Raw genomic sequence first — 15,818 nt, 5'->3', positions numbered from 1 at the left:
TAGGGCTAGTGCGGAATTACTTGGGTGTCTCAATTAGGGTTTTCTTATTGACTAATTATTGTCCTAATTATTGATTTTAGTGGCAGTTGTTACATGATGGTATGGTTGTGCTTGCTGAAATCAGTAGTGGTTTAGACCACAACACACTCCATCTCTGTTGTAAACCACAACTCAAACGAACTAAAGTCGTCATCTTTAAGGTTTACGACGGTGTTCCAACAATGGTGGCTGAGATCGGAAAACGACCTGACAAAAGAGTTGTAGGTGGGTGGTGATATGGTGGTTGTGTGTACGGAGGAGAGGTAAGTGTGGGGTGGGGCCACAAGTCTTTTTTTAATTAAAATGTTTTTATTATTTAGGTGGGGTATAATTAATGTAAGGACTTTTTAGTCAATTTATAGGTAGTTAACACTGAAAACTAACCTCCATCTACGTGAGTGACTATCCGAGTAACAAGTTGTTAAACCATAGGGAGCATACATGTAATTTCGAAAAGGTGGGGACTAAAAGTGAAACTTTACCAAACCACAGGGACTATCCGTGCATTTTGCTCTAAATAATATTTCTTTATACCTTTATCATTACCTTTTTCTCTCTCTTCTACTCACAACCACTTTCAAAAATATTAAAATTAAAATAGGGGTGAATAATGTTCCCATATATTTATAGATGAACCGTAACATTTTTTCTCTCTTATATAAAAAAACCTCAAAAAGGGCCATCTCCCTCCTACGTGGCTCTGTATAGATGCACACACACACAAAAATGATACGGAAGTCGACCCAAAATCGAGCATTAGAAAAACCATGTATGGCGTATCTAGTTTCATACTCGTCTCCTATGTATCGTCTCCATACCCTATTATTTGAAATCGCTACCAACCCAGTTATATCCAAACTCGAACCACTCAAAACCATAACAATCCAACATCGAAACCAAAAAACCACTCACTTCCTCTCCAAAAGCCAGTTCCATACCCAACCTAATTATTGCTATAGCCGGTTTTTACTAGGGATGGCAAAAAAACCCGAGGCCGACGGGTATGGGATTAGTTTTAAAAAAATTCGTGGGTTTGGGACGAGTATGGATTAGGTGATATCCGGCGGGATTACCCGAAACCACATACCCGTTTACCTGCACTACACACCATTATACACGAAAACTTTTTGTTTATATTTCTATTTTCCCTTAACCTTTATGTATTAGTGACTTATCTTAGTAGATTCATTATGTGAAAAATATTCTTTTGAAAATTTTAATAATATTACTTATATTTTGGGTGTTGTGAAGTATAAAAATAAAACTATATAAAAATTATAACGTTGTTATTTATTTATGATAAAACATATGTGTATGTAATTTATATTTGGGTAAATTACTTTTTGAGTTCCTGTGTTTCAGTGGTTTTAACTAGTTGAGTCCAAAAGCAAAAAATTTAACGACCTGAGTCCCTATAAGCATTTTCATTAACCATTTGAGTCCAAATTTTAACCTTTTGAGTCCAATTTTTGGACTCAAATCATTATAAAATAAACAAAATTGGACTCAAAACGTTATAAAATAAATGGCTAGGAACTCAGGGTGTTAAACTTTTTGATTTTGGACTCAAATGATTAAAACCACTAAAACACAAGGACTCAAAAAGTAATTTACTATTTATATTTTTAATTTATAATAGTAGTTATGTAGATAAAAGTTATATAACAATTATAATGTAAAAAGGATATGTATTTGGATATTCTAATTGATATCTTTTAACAAATTAATGGATATACCCGATACCCGTCAGGTATGGGACACGATTTTATAACCGGGTATGGGTGTGGGAGCCCGAACCCGGCTCACTTTCATCCCTAGTTTTTACCTTATTGACCATACGTCCATACCCAAGCTAGGTATGGCCCAATATCTGGCTTGTGCACCACTACTCCTCTGTCAGATCCTACAACTCCTCTCCAAAACTAGGATCTATAACCAATCCAGTTAGACCATCCGTAATGGTTAATGCCCGTTAGAGGCATTTTTCGCCATATTAGCGTCATAACGCCCCTTAAAAGTGTAATGATTAACGCCCTTTCAATCATAACTTTTCTATTCTTTTATCTTCTCATTTAGCGCGTTATACTAGAAACGTCTCTACCTCTTTATGCCCTTATAACGCCCAAGGGGTGGTATTGGGGGAGTTATCAAGCCCTTTCACACCCCTATAATACCTATTAAGCATAGTCTTAGTAACATACCCGATACCCGTAAGTCCGTAACCGATTTCAACCAAAACCGAGTATGGCCCAATATCTTATAAACGATTAATTTGAAGTACAGATGGTTTGTTTGTACTAGAAATACAAACAGAGTACAATCCTTTGAAAGTGGAGGGTTTATCCATTGGTATTCTAAGGTGTTTGTAGTTTGACATAGTACTTTTGTTCTCACTCAAAATGATTGTGTCTGACTAAGAGTAGAGTCGCTCTAAAGTTGGTGTAGAAGACAAGCTTTTATAGACTACTCACGGTTTTTTTAACGACAAATTTCTTTTATTTATGTCGTCAGTAGAACTTGAACCCAAGACCATCCCCTCTAAAAGTGTTTAAAGATTTTGCCTATGCCAATGTACTACCACCCATCGGTAATATCGACTCCTCACGTGTGTAATTAACAACTCATTAATTTTGAATAAATGTTTCCAATATGGCAATATGATTTTCTTCCAGATATGCTTGATATTGTTATAATACAATCGTATGTTAGTCATAGTGTGGCAAATGAATATGAACAAATTCATAACTTGAACTTACAAAATTAAGCATTTGTGTAATTAACTCCTAGTTTTATTTATACATTTTTATTTTGAATAATCGATCAACTTGTAAGCTACCAGCAAAAAGATGTCCCACCCACCTATTAAACTTAAAACAAAATAATAAAATATTATCCAAAAACCAAAAAAATGATTATCTAAAACATAAACAATTCCAAAATAGCAAATCATCATAATATACTTTTATTTCAACTGCTCTACCTACGACAAATTAAGGGTTCAGTTAAAACACCACATTAAATACCCATATTAGAAATTTGGGAGTCGATATCAGACATTCTGACCCTATAGCTCGAGTGCTCGACCCATGAATCCAAACGCGGTATAATCTACCAATTAAACTCCAAATAACTCTCACTGGATATTCAAATGAACAAAAAAACAACATCAAAATATGGAACAAACCACCACATATCTCACATTACAACTTAATCCAAAAACATTAGCCTGAGTCATTTCAAGGACAAATTTACACCAAAGGCCTATCTTCCTCATTAAAATCATCATTTTTTTCTTCTCTAGGAGATTTTACTTGTTTTACAAGAGGACCCGACAGCCTAAGTCTCTGCGGAATCTTGTGATCCGGCAACATTTTCATCATAATACCCGCAGCTATCAGTACTAGCCCAACCGCGTGTTGTTCAGACATTGGTTTTGTAAAAATAATATAAGATAACAATAAAGTTACCGCCTTTCGTGCAGTTGTTACCTGTATAAACACCAATATATCCATCTTTAACGTACCCGAATTAACTATGTATATTATGTGGGAATTAAGATAAGTTATTATAGTTACCAAAGCTGTTGTTGCAGCCCCAAAAAGGGCAATGAGTGATAACACAGATACTTGACCAACAAATGTAGCCACAGCTTCAAAAAGCAATACCCCATAAACATAAGGATGCTGCATATTAAATATAGAAAAACTTATAAATTAATAAAAATAATATATGATCATGGCATGAGTTGAACTCCTTGATGGCAATTTAGACCATTTTATTTGTAAATGGATCTACTTGGATTATGTTTTATCTCGCAAACGGTTCACGCTAGACAAAAAAAAAAAGAGAACGTGTCATATCGTTTGTTTTGGACCCTCTTACATTGTTCAATTAACAGTTTATTATCTATGATTTTCTTAATTAACGTGTCAACCTGAACACATTTTACGCGTACTGAAAATGACGCGTTGCAACCCATAACTATTTTGACACGTTGTCCATCCGATAAACAAAAATCTATTTTAAATTGATACCAAAAAACTTACTTCATAACATGAATTCCAAGCTCTAAACAATTCGCCTGTTAAAAGCATTGGTGGAATCAAGAAAGGCGTTCCAACAACCGTTGAGCAGAATAACATTTCTGTCTGAAAAATGTTTAAAAATGTGGAGTGATGAAAACTGATAACTAACCAGAATAGAAGTAAAATTAAAAACTTGTATTTAGAAGAAGCACACCTGCGTAGTATCACGATTAATGGTAAAAATTGCTTCTTGCAAATTGCCCAAAAATGAATCCATAATCAGAGCTCCAGAAACCATCAAAACACCGATAATGCTAAAATTTGGAGAAGTGTTGGCGTCGGCTAAAGTGAAGAGTATCAAACCAACTACTAAAAGAACCGCAGAAAAATATTCACGTGGCGGGTATATTCTTCTCAAACCAGGTATGAAGGCACCCATGATCATTACAGGTAAAACCTATATAAATATTTCATTACAAGATAAAAAAAAAATTGGATCGAAAATGCTGAAAAAGTTTTGAAATACCTTTGTTGATTTGAACATTAGCTGTGCAGGATAATTGAGGTAAGCCAAGGATCCTTTGGTTAATCCATGAGAACCCATAAGAACAGCAGAGAGTTTAACATACATTTTCCATGGATTCACCATTTGTTTCGGGGTGAATCCCTGTACGCGTAGGAGTGTCAAGTAAACGAATCCTTGCACGAAAGTAAAGTACCATCCATAGCTGAATTGTTGTCATCAAATTATGTTAAGATTTTTGGGGTGAATATCATACAAAAACCAAAATACATTCCCATTTTTTACGAAAAGTGTTGCGAATTTCGGCATATTATAGTTCCTAAGCATATAAAAAAACACAAAAAGTCACTCAACCCATATTTGCTATATATTAAACATGTCTAGAATACATGTACTTGTCAAAACATATATAAAATAATGACACGTTACACGTCAAAAAAATTATATAATCTTGTTATGATCAATTTAAGGTGTAACGAGTCACTGGGTGGGGGGTTGGGTCCAAATGGCAGAGCTATTGGAGGTAAGGTGTTGCTCCCTTGAGGTTAAGGGTTCGAGCGCCACCAAAGACGGATTGGTGTAAAAATTCGCTGTTAAAAAAAAGGTGCAACGAGTAACGTCATTATTTCAAAAAAAAAAAAAAAAAAAAAAAAATCCAAGGTACATGCATTCTAGACAAGTGTAGGTACTTAAACATAACAAAATTTTGTTAAGGAACTTTCTTATGAAAAAATGAGAATGTTTATAATGTTAACCAGAAAATAAATGACATAATCATAATATTAAAGCAAGAAACATGAGGTTTTTGTGTTCTTGATGTACCTGAATTGAAGCCTGTTATATACATATTCCTGCAATCACAAAACATGATCTTGAGTTTCATAAGCATCCAACAATGTAATAAACATATTAGCCAACATATCTCGAAAACGAAACAAATGTGTGCGCATAAATGTATGATTTTATGTGGATGTTTGTATCATATGAAGAAAACCAACCTCACATATGCCGTTAACAAGATACCCGAAGAAGAATCCTGAAGAACAGATGATAAACTGTTGCCATTTTGGTTTATCCGTTAGCGTAATCCCAAACAAAGTCCTTATTTGTTCTTCTCCCTTCATTGTATCAGAGCGCATAACGGTGATCAAAACAGGAGAATGCCCATTTCGGTTCAAACTTTTTGAGCGAAACAATTTGCGTAAGCGTAAGGAACAGATCAAAACATTGTTTTCAGATCAAATGAGTTTTTTAATTTTTTTTTTCAAGAATTACCATCAAGTTTTGTCATGTTTGGAGTTTTGAAAACGAGAGAGAAGTGAAAAGGAACCAAAAAAACAATTAGTTTTACCAGTTACTCTGCATCTATGGTTGTGTGGCTACGAGAAAACATCTCCTCTTTTGAAGGAGCATTCATGTTGTAGATGCTGGTCTTATGTATCCATGCTAGTGTATTAGTGTAAGGATCATTTTGCTATTTTCAATTAGTGCAGGGGTGTAGAATGAAAATTGTATAGCAATGGCCAGCCATTGGATCATCCAGTGTGCGTCAGTTACACCAGTGGCGCGAAGCTTGAAATTTCCTACCCGGGGGTCGAAGACGTATATACTCAAAGATTTCTATAAAACCGGGGGGTCGAAAACGTATATACCAAAAAATATCTATACGAAAACTACATATTCTCCACTACTGAGCGAAAAGTTCAGGGGTCGGCCGCCCCCTCACACCCCAACTATCCTACGCTCTTGAGTTAGACCATCTCCAAAGGACAAATAAGAATGGAAGTGTCACGTCGGCCTGCCCGGTTGAAAGTTGAAACCGGTAGTTCCCTCTCTCTCTCTCTCTCTCCCCTAACTACCATATTTTTATCTAAGTTCCGATCAAAACTAACATAGGTCAAGTGTAATATACATTTAGTTTTCTTTTCACGTCAAGGTAACGTTTTTTTAGGTACCAAATATACCGTTACGTCATGCTGATTTTCACATTTATCATTTAGCCCCCTGTTTTTATTCAACCCTACAATACACAAAAACATCATAAATTGAAATTTGGTTATAAGAATGTTAATGCATTTACTAGATAACTATTATGCAATACCATGTATACCAAATGCTCCGATCAGTACCCGATTTACTAAACACATTTACTTCTATTTGTATTTGCATTATAGGCACCCATGATTGCACATTTTGCACACATATGGCTTAATTCAACATTTGATGCAAGGGTGAAGATGTGATGGGTATTGGTATCAAGTATACCCTTTACTTTGTTACAATTATCCTTTAGGAACTTGGTATTCTAAATGTATTTCTTACTTTTTCGAGCTTTACGTAATTTTATTATCCAAGGAATTAGAAATACTAGTAGGGTGCCCCGCACAATGCAAGGGGTGACAATTCGTATTGCGATACTTGTTTCTGGTAGTTTTTTTGTCCACGTCAGCTGTCACATCAGCTGTCACGTCATCAAAAAATGCCACACAAGTTGCCACATCATATGCCATGTTAGCAAAAATGTCCACATCAGATGCCACATTAGCAAAAACTAACTATGTTAGGGTTTAGTTAGTTAGGGAGTGTTATTGACCAAGAAGTTGAAAGTTGGGAGTGCTAGTGTAAAAATCAAAAGTTTGGAGTATTATCAGCCAATTGGTGAAAGTTTATGTTATTTAAATTCAATATCCCTAAAAAAATATGAAATAAAGAGTTGATGAATGGTTAAAAAAGAAACTAATTTCACATGAAAATGAATAGTGATAAAGAATTAAAATTACAAATATAAAACTTTAGAGAGTAAAATGTTATTTTCATCCATAAGATTTTGTCATTTTCAAAATTTTCGTCCAAATGTATCATTTCATCAAAAAAGTTTGAATTCATATCATTTTCATCCATGAGTGCCAAATTTCTAAGGACGAAAGTTGTAATAAACTGACAAACTTCAAGGATGAAAATGGCAATAAAACGTAAAACCGAATGACTCAAATGCACAAAAAAAATCATTTTAGATAAAACAAACAAACATGACTAAACTCATGGACGATTTTGACATTTTACTCAACTTTAAATTTGACACATATAAATGTTACTATCCCTTAAATCTAAAAATCAACTTATTTATTAATGGGTGGGGGTTGGGTCAAATTGGCAAAACCATTTAAGTTAAGGTGTTGCTGCTTTGAGATCAAGGGTTTGAACCCTGCCGAAGATGGATTTGGTATAATTTAAGTTGTTAAAAAACACTCATGTATTAATAATGGTTGTGTAATGTTAACCCGTTTATTAATTGATTCGACTTCGGGTTTAAATGTTTAATAAATGAATTATATTAGCTGATTTAAAACTTGATTATATTTGTGTTGTGTTTCGATTCGTGTTAAAAATTGTTACCCCTTCTTATAACAAACACAAATTTGAACTTCAAATCGTAAAGTTGAATTTCAAATAGAAAAAAATCTTTAAATTGGGCCAATTCGAGAACTTTAGATTCACCAACAAATATGAAATTGAGTTAAAACTATTTTTAGATTTTCATGCTTTATTATTAAAATTTGAGTTTGGCTTGTAAGTGGGTTTTCAAATTCTACTATATCTAAAAGGAAAAAGTCGGTGGCAAAGGCAACCGACAACACACCTCAAATTATAATTTTGTCTTTTGATGTAATTTCCATTTTGACTCCCTTGGTATTTTCTATTTTGGCTCCCTATTTTTTTAAGTAATTTATTTTTCTTCTAAAACTTACACAATAACAAATCTCTCATCTAAATTTCTAACTTTTCAATTTTACTTCCTTAGTTTTTAATTATTTTTTTCTTTATTTTCCCTTTGTGTTTTTAGTTTATATCACGTTTACATGTTGCTATAAATTCGAGATGGGTAGTTGGTTAGTCACAACTTAATACATTTCATTTAATCGTACCGTATCTTTATACGTTTCTTTCGTTTGCTTAAATACATTAATGTCACCGTGCCAACGTGCTTAACGAACGATAATGTGCCCTTAAATGTCACGCCACAACGCGCGAGCACCTTATTTTCATTCTTTAACATAAAAAAAATTATTTCTTCACGTGCTTATTTTTATGGACATTTTAGTACATAGTCATGTATCGGCATTGAACGTTTCGACCTAAAGTTTTCCTATAAATGAGTCGGGTCTAATATAATACGTTTTCATGCCTATTTTTATGTATGTTTTAAGTTATTATACGTTTTGATGTAAACACTTTATTTTCTCACATGCTCATTTTTATATGTACATGTCAATATAAATTCATGTTAATAAACATGGTCAAATATAATACGTTTCCGTGGTTATCTTTATGTACGTTTTTAGTTGTTATGATTTGACATACGAGTCACTATCAGTGGCGGACCCAAGAATTTTTCCACGGGGGTGCGGAACATTTTTAAAAATTTTAGGCCCCTAGGTATATAAGTAAAAAAATCGGTTCGTATCGGGTCGGGTCGGGTCGGGTCATGTAAAATAAACGAACATCAAACTAAATTTATATAATCATCAAAAATATGTCAAACTTTTTTACAAACATAATTAAAACGTCGACTCCCTACGGGTTTTCATTTTTTTTTAAATTTATCCAAAATATCATCTAAAACTAATTTCTTAAGCAATTCTTTCTTTATATAACATAAGTTCATCGCTCCATAACATAATGTTTCAATTTTAGCTTTCAACTATTCAAGCCCTAGAAATCATAAGGGGTAAGTTGTAATCACCCTAAAAATATGTAAACAACATAATCACCCTAAAAATCATCTAAACAACCATAAACGTCAAAACACATAAAATTTCAAACCTATTTAACAACTTTATTACCCTTTTTTCTCCTAGAGTTAACTGCCATTTTCGTCCCTGTGGTTTGGTCACTTTGGCCATTTCAGTCCATTTTTCAAAAATGTGCCATTTTCCTCCCCGACGTTCTGGAAAGGTGCCATTTCAGTCCAAAAATCATAACCCAGTTAAGTCGGTTAGTAATTAAGGACTGATTGTGTAAATTTGTAACATAAAGGACTGATTGTGTAAATTTGTAACACCACCACCACTAGCCCTGCCACCACCACCACTCCGCTGCCACCACCACCACCGCCACCACCACCACCACCACTCCGCTGCCACCGCCACCACCACCACTCCGCTGCCACCACCACCACAACTCCGCTGTGTAACACCTCGAAATTTTGTGTCCAATAATTTATTGACACGTGTCTTGAGTTTACACGTGGCATTTAATATTAAATAAAGGACTAAAGTTGACAAACCTTGAAAGTATGTAAATTCGAGGGTTATAAATGTCAAACAAGGGTAAGTATACTGTATAGTAACCCTAAACGATGCTCGTACCTTCAAACGAATAAATCATGGATCGTACGGAAGCGAAACGCGGAAGAAAGTGAGAGATTACAAGCTGCAGGGGTTAACTGTGTCAACATGTTTAATTATACCTCTGAGTGACCCTTTGACGTACCCGAGGCTTTGTAACAGTAAAATACGCTCACTAGAATGTACTATATAAATTCCGCGAAGTTCCGTTTTAAAACGAGAAAGTTATGATCAAATTCGTACGAGAGGGGTTAAAAGCGTCAACAATGAAAGTTAAGGCTTTTCGGATAATAATTAAATTAACCGGGGGCTTAACAGTACGGGTAAAAGGCACGATCCCTTAATTGTAATTAACTGAGGGCCAAATCGCAAAGTTACCCCTTCAAACCCGAAAGGTCAGGTTATTAATTACCGAAGATTTCGTTAATCATTACAAAAGATTTAAAAAGATTTAAAAACAACCCTTACGGACCGCAAAGGTCCTGCCTTACGGACCGTAAGGGGGTGAAAGATTGAGCTTGTCTCCGCCACAGGCTTACGGACCGCAAGGCCCAAGCCATACGGTCCGTAAGCGATGCCCAGCGACAGAAAGTTGGCTGTTGGCTGTTTAAAACGTTAGAACATTAATGTATGGGTTTCCCAGAGGTATGGGCGACCCCTAATCACTCTCTAGCACTAGAGGACACATGTTGCTGATCAAGGGGCATGGGTAGACATGTTTGTCAATAATCTAAGGCCTTGAGAGTACTATATAAAGGCCTCATTGCACAACATGTTACTCACACCTTCCCTGCCTTCATTGATCACATCTGGAGCTCAGCATTTCCTCTCAAGTGTCCTCTAAGCAAGCATAAGACCTCTGTAAGTCGTTCAATCCTTTGTGGTTTAGTTTTGCTTAGTTATATAGCTAAAAATCAAACCATCGTAATTACGGTTTGACTTCGAGATTAGTCTACAATGGCTCAGTCATATCTCGAATTGAAAGTAGTTATAAGTTGGTATTTATGTGGGTAATAAACCCTTAAAAGGGTTCCCCCTGATCACCACTCTAACTAGTTCAAATGGCGAGTCAAACATGCTTAGAAAAAGTCAACAGAAAGCTATTTTGCGATTTTACATATAATCTGTGATGTAGTTGATATGCAACCTGTTTGAACACTCATAAAACATGATAATAAGTATACTAACTTGTCTAAGCTCGTTTGATTCGGCCATTTGCTATATTGACCCGGTTCGGAGCCGAATGTCGCAAAAGTTTGACTTTTGCTTTGACTTCAGTTCTGGCCCGTTTTAGTGCAATGTAGATATGCCTTAGGACTCTCTTAGGACCAGGTCACGTGATGGTATCACCCTCTGTGACCGGTTCGTTGTTTGTCCGAGTCTTTTACGCCTTTCCGTTAATTGCTTAAAAGTTGACCGTAACGCCCTTTTCAAAATAAAACGAATATTTCGGACACGTGAAGGGACCATAACCTTTCTTACTAAATTCTAAGCATGTCCCTAAAATTTCATGTCAATCCGAGGTCCAGAATAGGAGTTATGCTAAATAGCGCAAATTGCGAAACTTTAGTAATTAAATAGCGCAATTAGCATAACGCCTGTCTAAACCCGGATTTCGACACCAAACCTTTTACTCACTGTTATAAAATAATATCATGGGATTTTTAAAGATTTTTAATTATTTTTAACCTGCTCATAACCTACGGTTATGGCTACGGTTCGGTAAATACCGAATATGCCCTTTTCGGCCAAAACTTGAGTTCTACAAGGTCTTTTGACCCGATTCCAGTTGCTACTGATTTTAAATAATAAATAAAGTATTTTAGACTTTATAAACTGATCGGGAAACTCAGATTTCCTGTAGAACTCAAAAACCCCTTTTATAATCTTTAAAAAGACCGAAATACCCCTACGGGGCATAAAATGAACTTAAACTCGTTACGGGCATCACGGAAGGTATCCTACTGATACCACGACCTCTATAAGGCATATTGACTTAGGAAAACAGTGTAGGACTCTTACGGTTACCCGTTGCGCCTATTGCGCGCACGGTTCGGCGTATGTAACTAGTTTACATAAATTAGCCGATACGGGTCAAACCATATTGTTTTGACCCCAAAATCCAGAGTGTGAATATTAAACCCATATAAAACAAGCCTTCAAACTTGTTGGGTCAGAATCACATTCCATTCCCGGTTTTCGCCTTTCACGCGATTAAACCGTATCTATCCTTTGAAACTGACCGGTCTAAGCTACGGCTAATATAAAGACCCGTTAGGATTCTAATAGGTTATTTTAAAACCTTCATTCCAGATTAGGAGACCAGTAAAAGATATCTGTGATTTAATCAATAAAGGACTATACTTGCAAAGGTAAATACTTTTAACTTATTTTCCGTTATACGGGCTTGGGTTACGGTATATATAAAATACCGCTTGATCGAGCATCAAATCTTCCATCGTTTGGTGATTAATTGAATAATTTGATCGGCTCGTTTAAACAGTCTTGTTACTTAAAAGCCTTTGGGGGGTTAATGACCATGTCCCGGATATCCTTGGCAGCATTTTACGAAGTGGCCACGACCTTGACATCCGGGTGTAGGCGTACACCCGGCATGATGTCCACAATTATAAAGGCATATCCGTTGGTTACCCGCCACGGTGTTATATGCTATGTGGTGTGTCTATTGATCTTTAACCCGGACTAGATCCGGGCTACCGAATGCAAAAGGAACATGTAATTCTTTCACAAGATTATAAATATTAAATAATTCTCCCAAGTTATAAAAGAGTTTGTGCCTTGTGCATTCAAATCAATTTTAATAAACATTTTACAAAAGTGTCGGTTGAATGTATTTACCAGTGTAAACTGACGTATTTTCCCAAAAAGATTAAATGCAGGTACTAAACGTAATCGGCTGGCTATAGCTCCTTAGCATCTTAAAGAGTCTCGCAAGCTTTTGATGCCTTGTCTGTTGAACAATACTTTCTATTATTTTGATCCCCCTGTGGATACCATTCGACTAATTGTGATACATTCGATATTACAATCAATGGTTGAATTATATTTATCTTTATGCTTCCGCTGTGCATTCATATAACTGTGTGGTTTGACTATATTGTTGCCAATTACGTCACGGTAATCCCCCACCGGGCCCATCGGTGATACACGTGGAAATCGGGGTGTGACAGGTTGGTATCAGAGCCAACATTGAGTGAATTAAACACTATCCTAATGTGTTTAATCTCAGTGACACAATTGCACATACTTGAGTCTAGACAAGAACATAGGACAAATTCGAATTTGTTATTCCAAGTTTGTCTTTTTCTGTTATTATTGTTATTTAAAGTTTTAAAAGCAGGAAATATGGCACCTGTAATTTTCCGAGGAAGAGGAAGGGGAAGAAGAGGCAGAGGAGAGATCGTTACTCACCACGATCACGAAGCTGAACCTTCAAATACGCGAGCTCCTTCGACCACAAGGAGTGAAGAACCGCAAAGACGGAGAAACCTTTTCGAACCTGCGAGACATTCCACCTCGCACAGCTCAACACCATCGTACCGTCACTCGTTCGGGCCAGATTCCGAAAACTTTCCCAATAACCCTCAACCCTCCTACATGCCTCTACAGGTTCGGTATCGCACCGCGCTTTTGACGACCCCACTCCTTACTTCAGAGGCCAGTTTAACCCATCAGATTACATTCAGAAACTTGCAGGCTTTGTTCCGTTAGGACCACAGGATCACTTCTCAGAAGACCATATGGATGAGGACACTGATCCAATCGAACCCGCTCGTGGTACGCCCACACATCCTATCGAGATCTCTGATGGATCTTCTTTTCATGGCACACCTTATCAAGGGCCAGATAGCTTTCAAGCGCTGTTCAACCAGCACGAGTGGTACTTCACACCCTCCCATCAAACATCGCAACACGAGCAGCAACAACAACAAGATCCCTCCGAGGATCCACGTTTCGTGGCAGTTACGCCACCACCTCCGCCACCGGTTCAACCAGTAATGCCTGATCCGCCGAGGCGTAGAAGATCGGGTGCTCGTATGTCCACCCGAGGAGGGGAATTCCACTTCAGCACCCCTCGACACTCTAGTAGTAGCCACTACCCGCCACTACAAGAAGAAGGACCTTCAAGTCCAGTACAGGAGGCGAACTCCGCACCAGTTGCACCATCTTCGCCACCATTTGGGTATGACCACCCAATACCTGCATATACGGGTCCAACGGCATACAACCCGTTCGAACCGTCGTCGTACGCACATTACAATTACAACTATGAACGCGACCCATATGTGGTAGCGGCTAGGTATAATGCCCGCTATCCCGACGGAGCTTTTGGAAACATGGGGATACCGGACTACTCAGCTCATGGGTATCCAGCACCTCCTAGACCTCCAGTTCCGCAACCGGCACCACAACCACGTTTCTCTCCTCCTGAACAAGAAGAAATCCTCCACCGCTTAACTCGTGTGGAACGGGATTTCGAGGAAGAACGAAAGAACAACAGGGGATTCCTTAAGGGTCTAGCGAACCTGTTGAAAGGCAAGAAGAAGAAACATGACCATTAGTCCTTATATATGTTCTAATGTAATGTCTATTTTAAATAAGTCCATGCGTGGACATTTATCGCATTTCAGTCCCTACGCGGACTTATCTTTTAGTCCCTGCGCGGACATCTATCTTGTATTAGTCCCTGCGAGGACTTGTCTCTTTATTAACCTCTATGTAGGTATGTACTAGTTTAAAAGTCCTGTTTAGGGCAGCGTGTAATCGTATTTGAAATTTTGGAATGTTATGTTATAATTTCATTTTTGTTATTACTATATATGAAATAAATCAAAATCATTCCTTTTAAATTAAATCTGCCTAATAAAGAATCTTAAGAGTGAAACCTAGCCAGGTGTCTTTATAAGATCCGGCCAAGATGGTAAGACCTGATTAAAAGATTCAGAATTTCCAGTTAACCTCTGTAATCATGTTAACATTCATGGCAGATGTGGTTCGTTAAAATCGCACGCGTCATTCTTAAATAAGAATCCTCCTAAGGATTTCAAAGCCCAAATTAATGATATAATAAATCATAGGTTAAATCATCAATGAAGATGATCACTTGTTAAACATCCATTAGCGATGTAGTGCCTACGGGCCGAATTATCAAACATCCATTAGTGATGTAGTGCCTATGGGCCATAATCATTGTCATAATAAGATAAAAGACAGTGGTGGTTTATGACTCCCTGTCAGAAAAGGGAAAAGAACTACGGTTCAAACCTTCGTACCTTGATTCTCTGTAATCTCGGCTAATATTATATAACGTCCTCGTGACTAGGCTTTTATGCCACTAGCAATGTTAATTGTAATTAGGATAAGTATATTCAAATCCTAAATAAAAGTGAGTAACAAATTAACCAAATATGGTCTCTATTACCATGGTTAATGAATTGCCATAAAAGACAATTCAATAATAAACTCCTAAATAAAATTTTCGTTATCTTCTGTAACAGATTCAGGTTACCATGGCTAATCCTAATGGAGAAAATAGTCATACGAGTGAAGACGAATATGATAATGCCCAAGTACATTTAACGGGCGCTCAATTAAAAACTCTCGTCGACAACGCTGTCCAGGCAGCTCTAGATCGACAATATACCGAATCTCGAAGCAGAACCGTTTCCAAACCACTCTCCAAGCCGAAAACACACTCAAAATCCCACAGCAAACCACTGTCCAAGCCCAAAAAGGACGACGATAATCACTCGTCCAATGAAAACAGTGTTCGTCGTGAAAGGGAGTATACTGATGCATCCCGTGCCAGGGGCTGCACCTACAAGTACTTTGTGTCTTGTAAACCCCGAGACTTCACGGGGG

At 36.9% G+C, this 15,818-nt stretch overlaps 1 protein-coding gene across 2 annotated transcripts; it reads right to left on the bottom strand.

Annotated features, from left to right (window-relative positions):
• Window positions 1–3,181: 3,181 nt before the first annotated feature.
• Window positions 3,182–5,711, bottom strand: LOC110866207 (UDP-galactose/UDP-glucose transporter 4). 2 transcript variants are annotated; one of them, XM_035975471.1, is made up of 7 exons: window positions 5,586–5,711; window positions 5,410–5,438; window positions 4,591–4,792; window positions 4,277–4,521; window positions 4,086–4,221; window positions 3,615–3,722; window positions 3,182–3,527 (listed from the first exon to the last, which is right to left on the bottom strand). In XM_035975471.1, exons 1-7 carry the CDS (start codon window positions 5,709–5,711, stop codon window positions 3,288–3,290), a joined length of 1,086 nt encoding a protein of 361 aa, XP_035831364.1. In that variant the 3' UTR covers window positions 3,182–3,287. The 2 variants fall into 2 exon arrangements, with proteins under 2 accessions (XP_035831364.1, XP_021971173.2); XM_022115481.2 differs by having other exon boundaries at window positions 4,086–4,187; window positions 4,279–4,521.
• Window positions 5,712–15,818: the final 10,107 nt, after the last annotated feature.

This window comes from Helianthus annuus, chromosome 7, assembly GCF_002127325.2.
Source record: "Helianthus annuus cultivar XRQ/B chromosome 7, HanXRQr2.0-SUNRISE, whole genome shotgun sequence".
In the NCBI taxonomy this organism is placed as follows: Eukaryota; Viridiplantae; Streptophyta; class Magnoliopsida; order Asterales; family Asteraceae; genus Helianthus; species Helianthus annuus.
The sequence above is the reverse complement of the archived record's forward strand: the minus strand, read 5'-3'. Positions and strand labels throughout refer to the sequence as shown.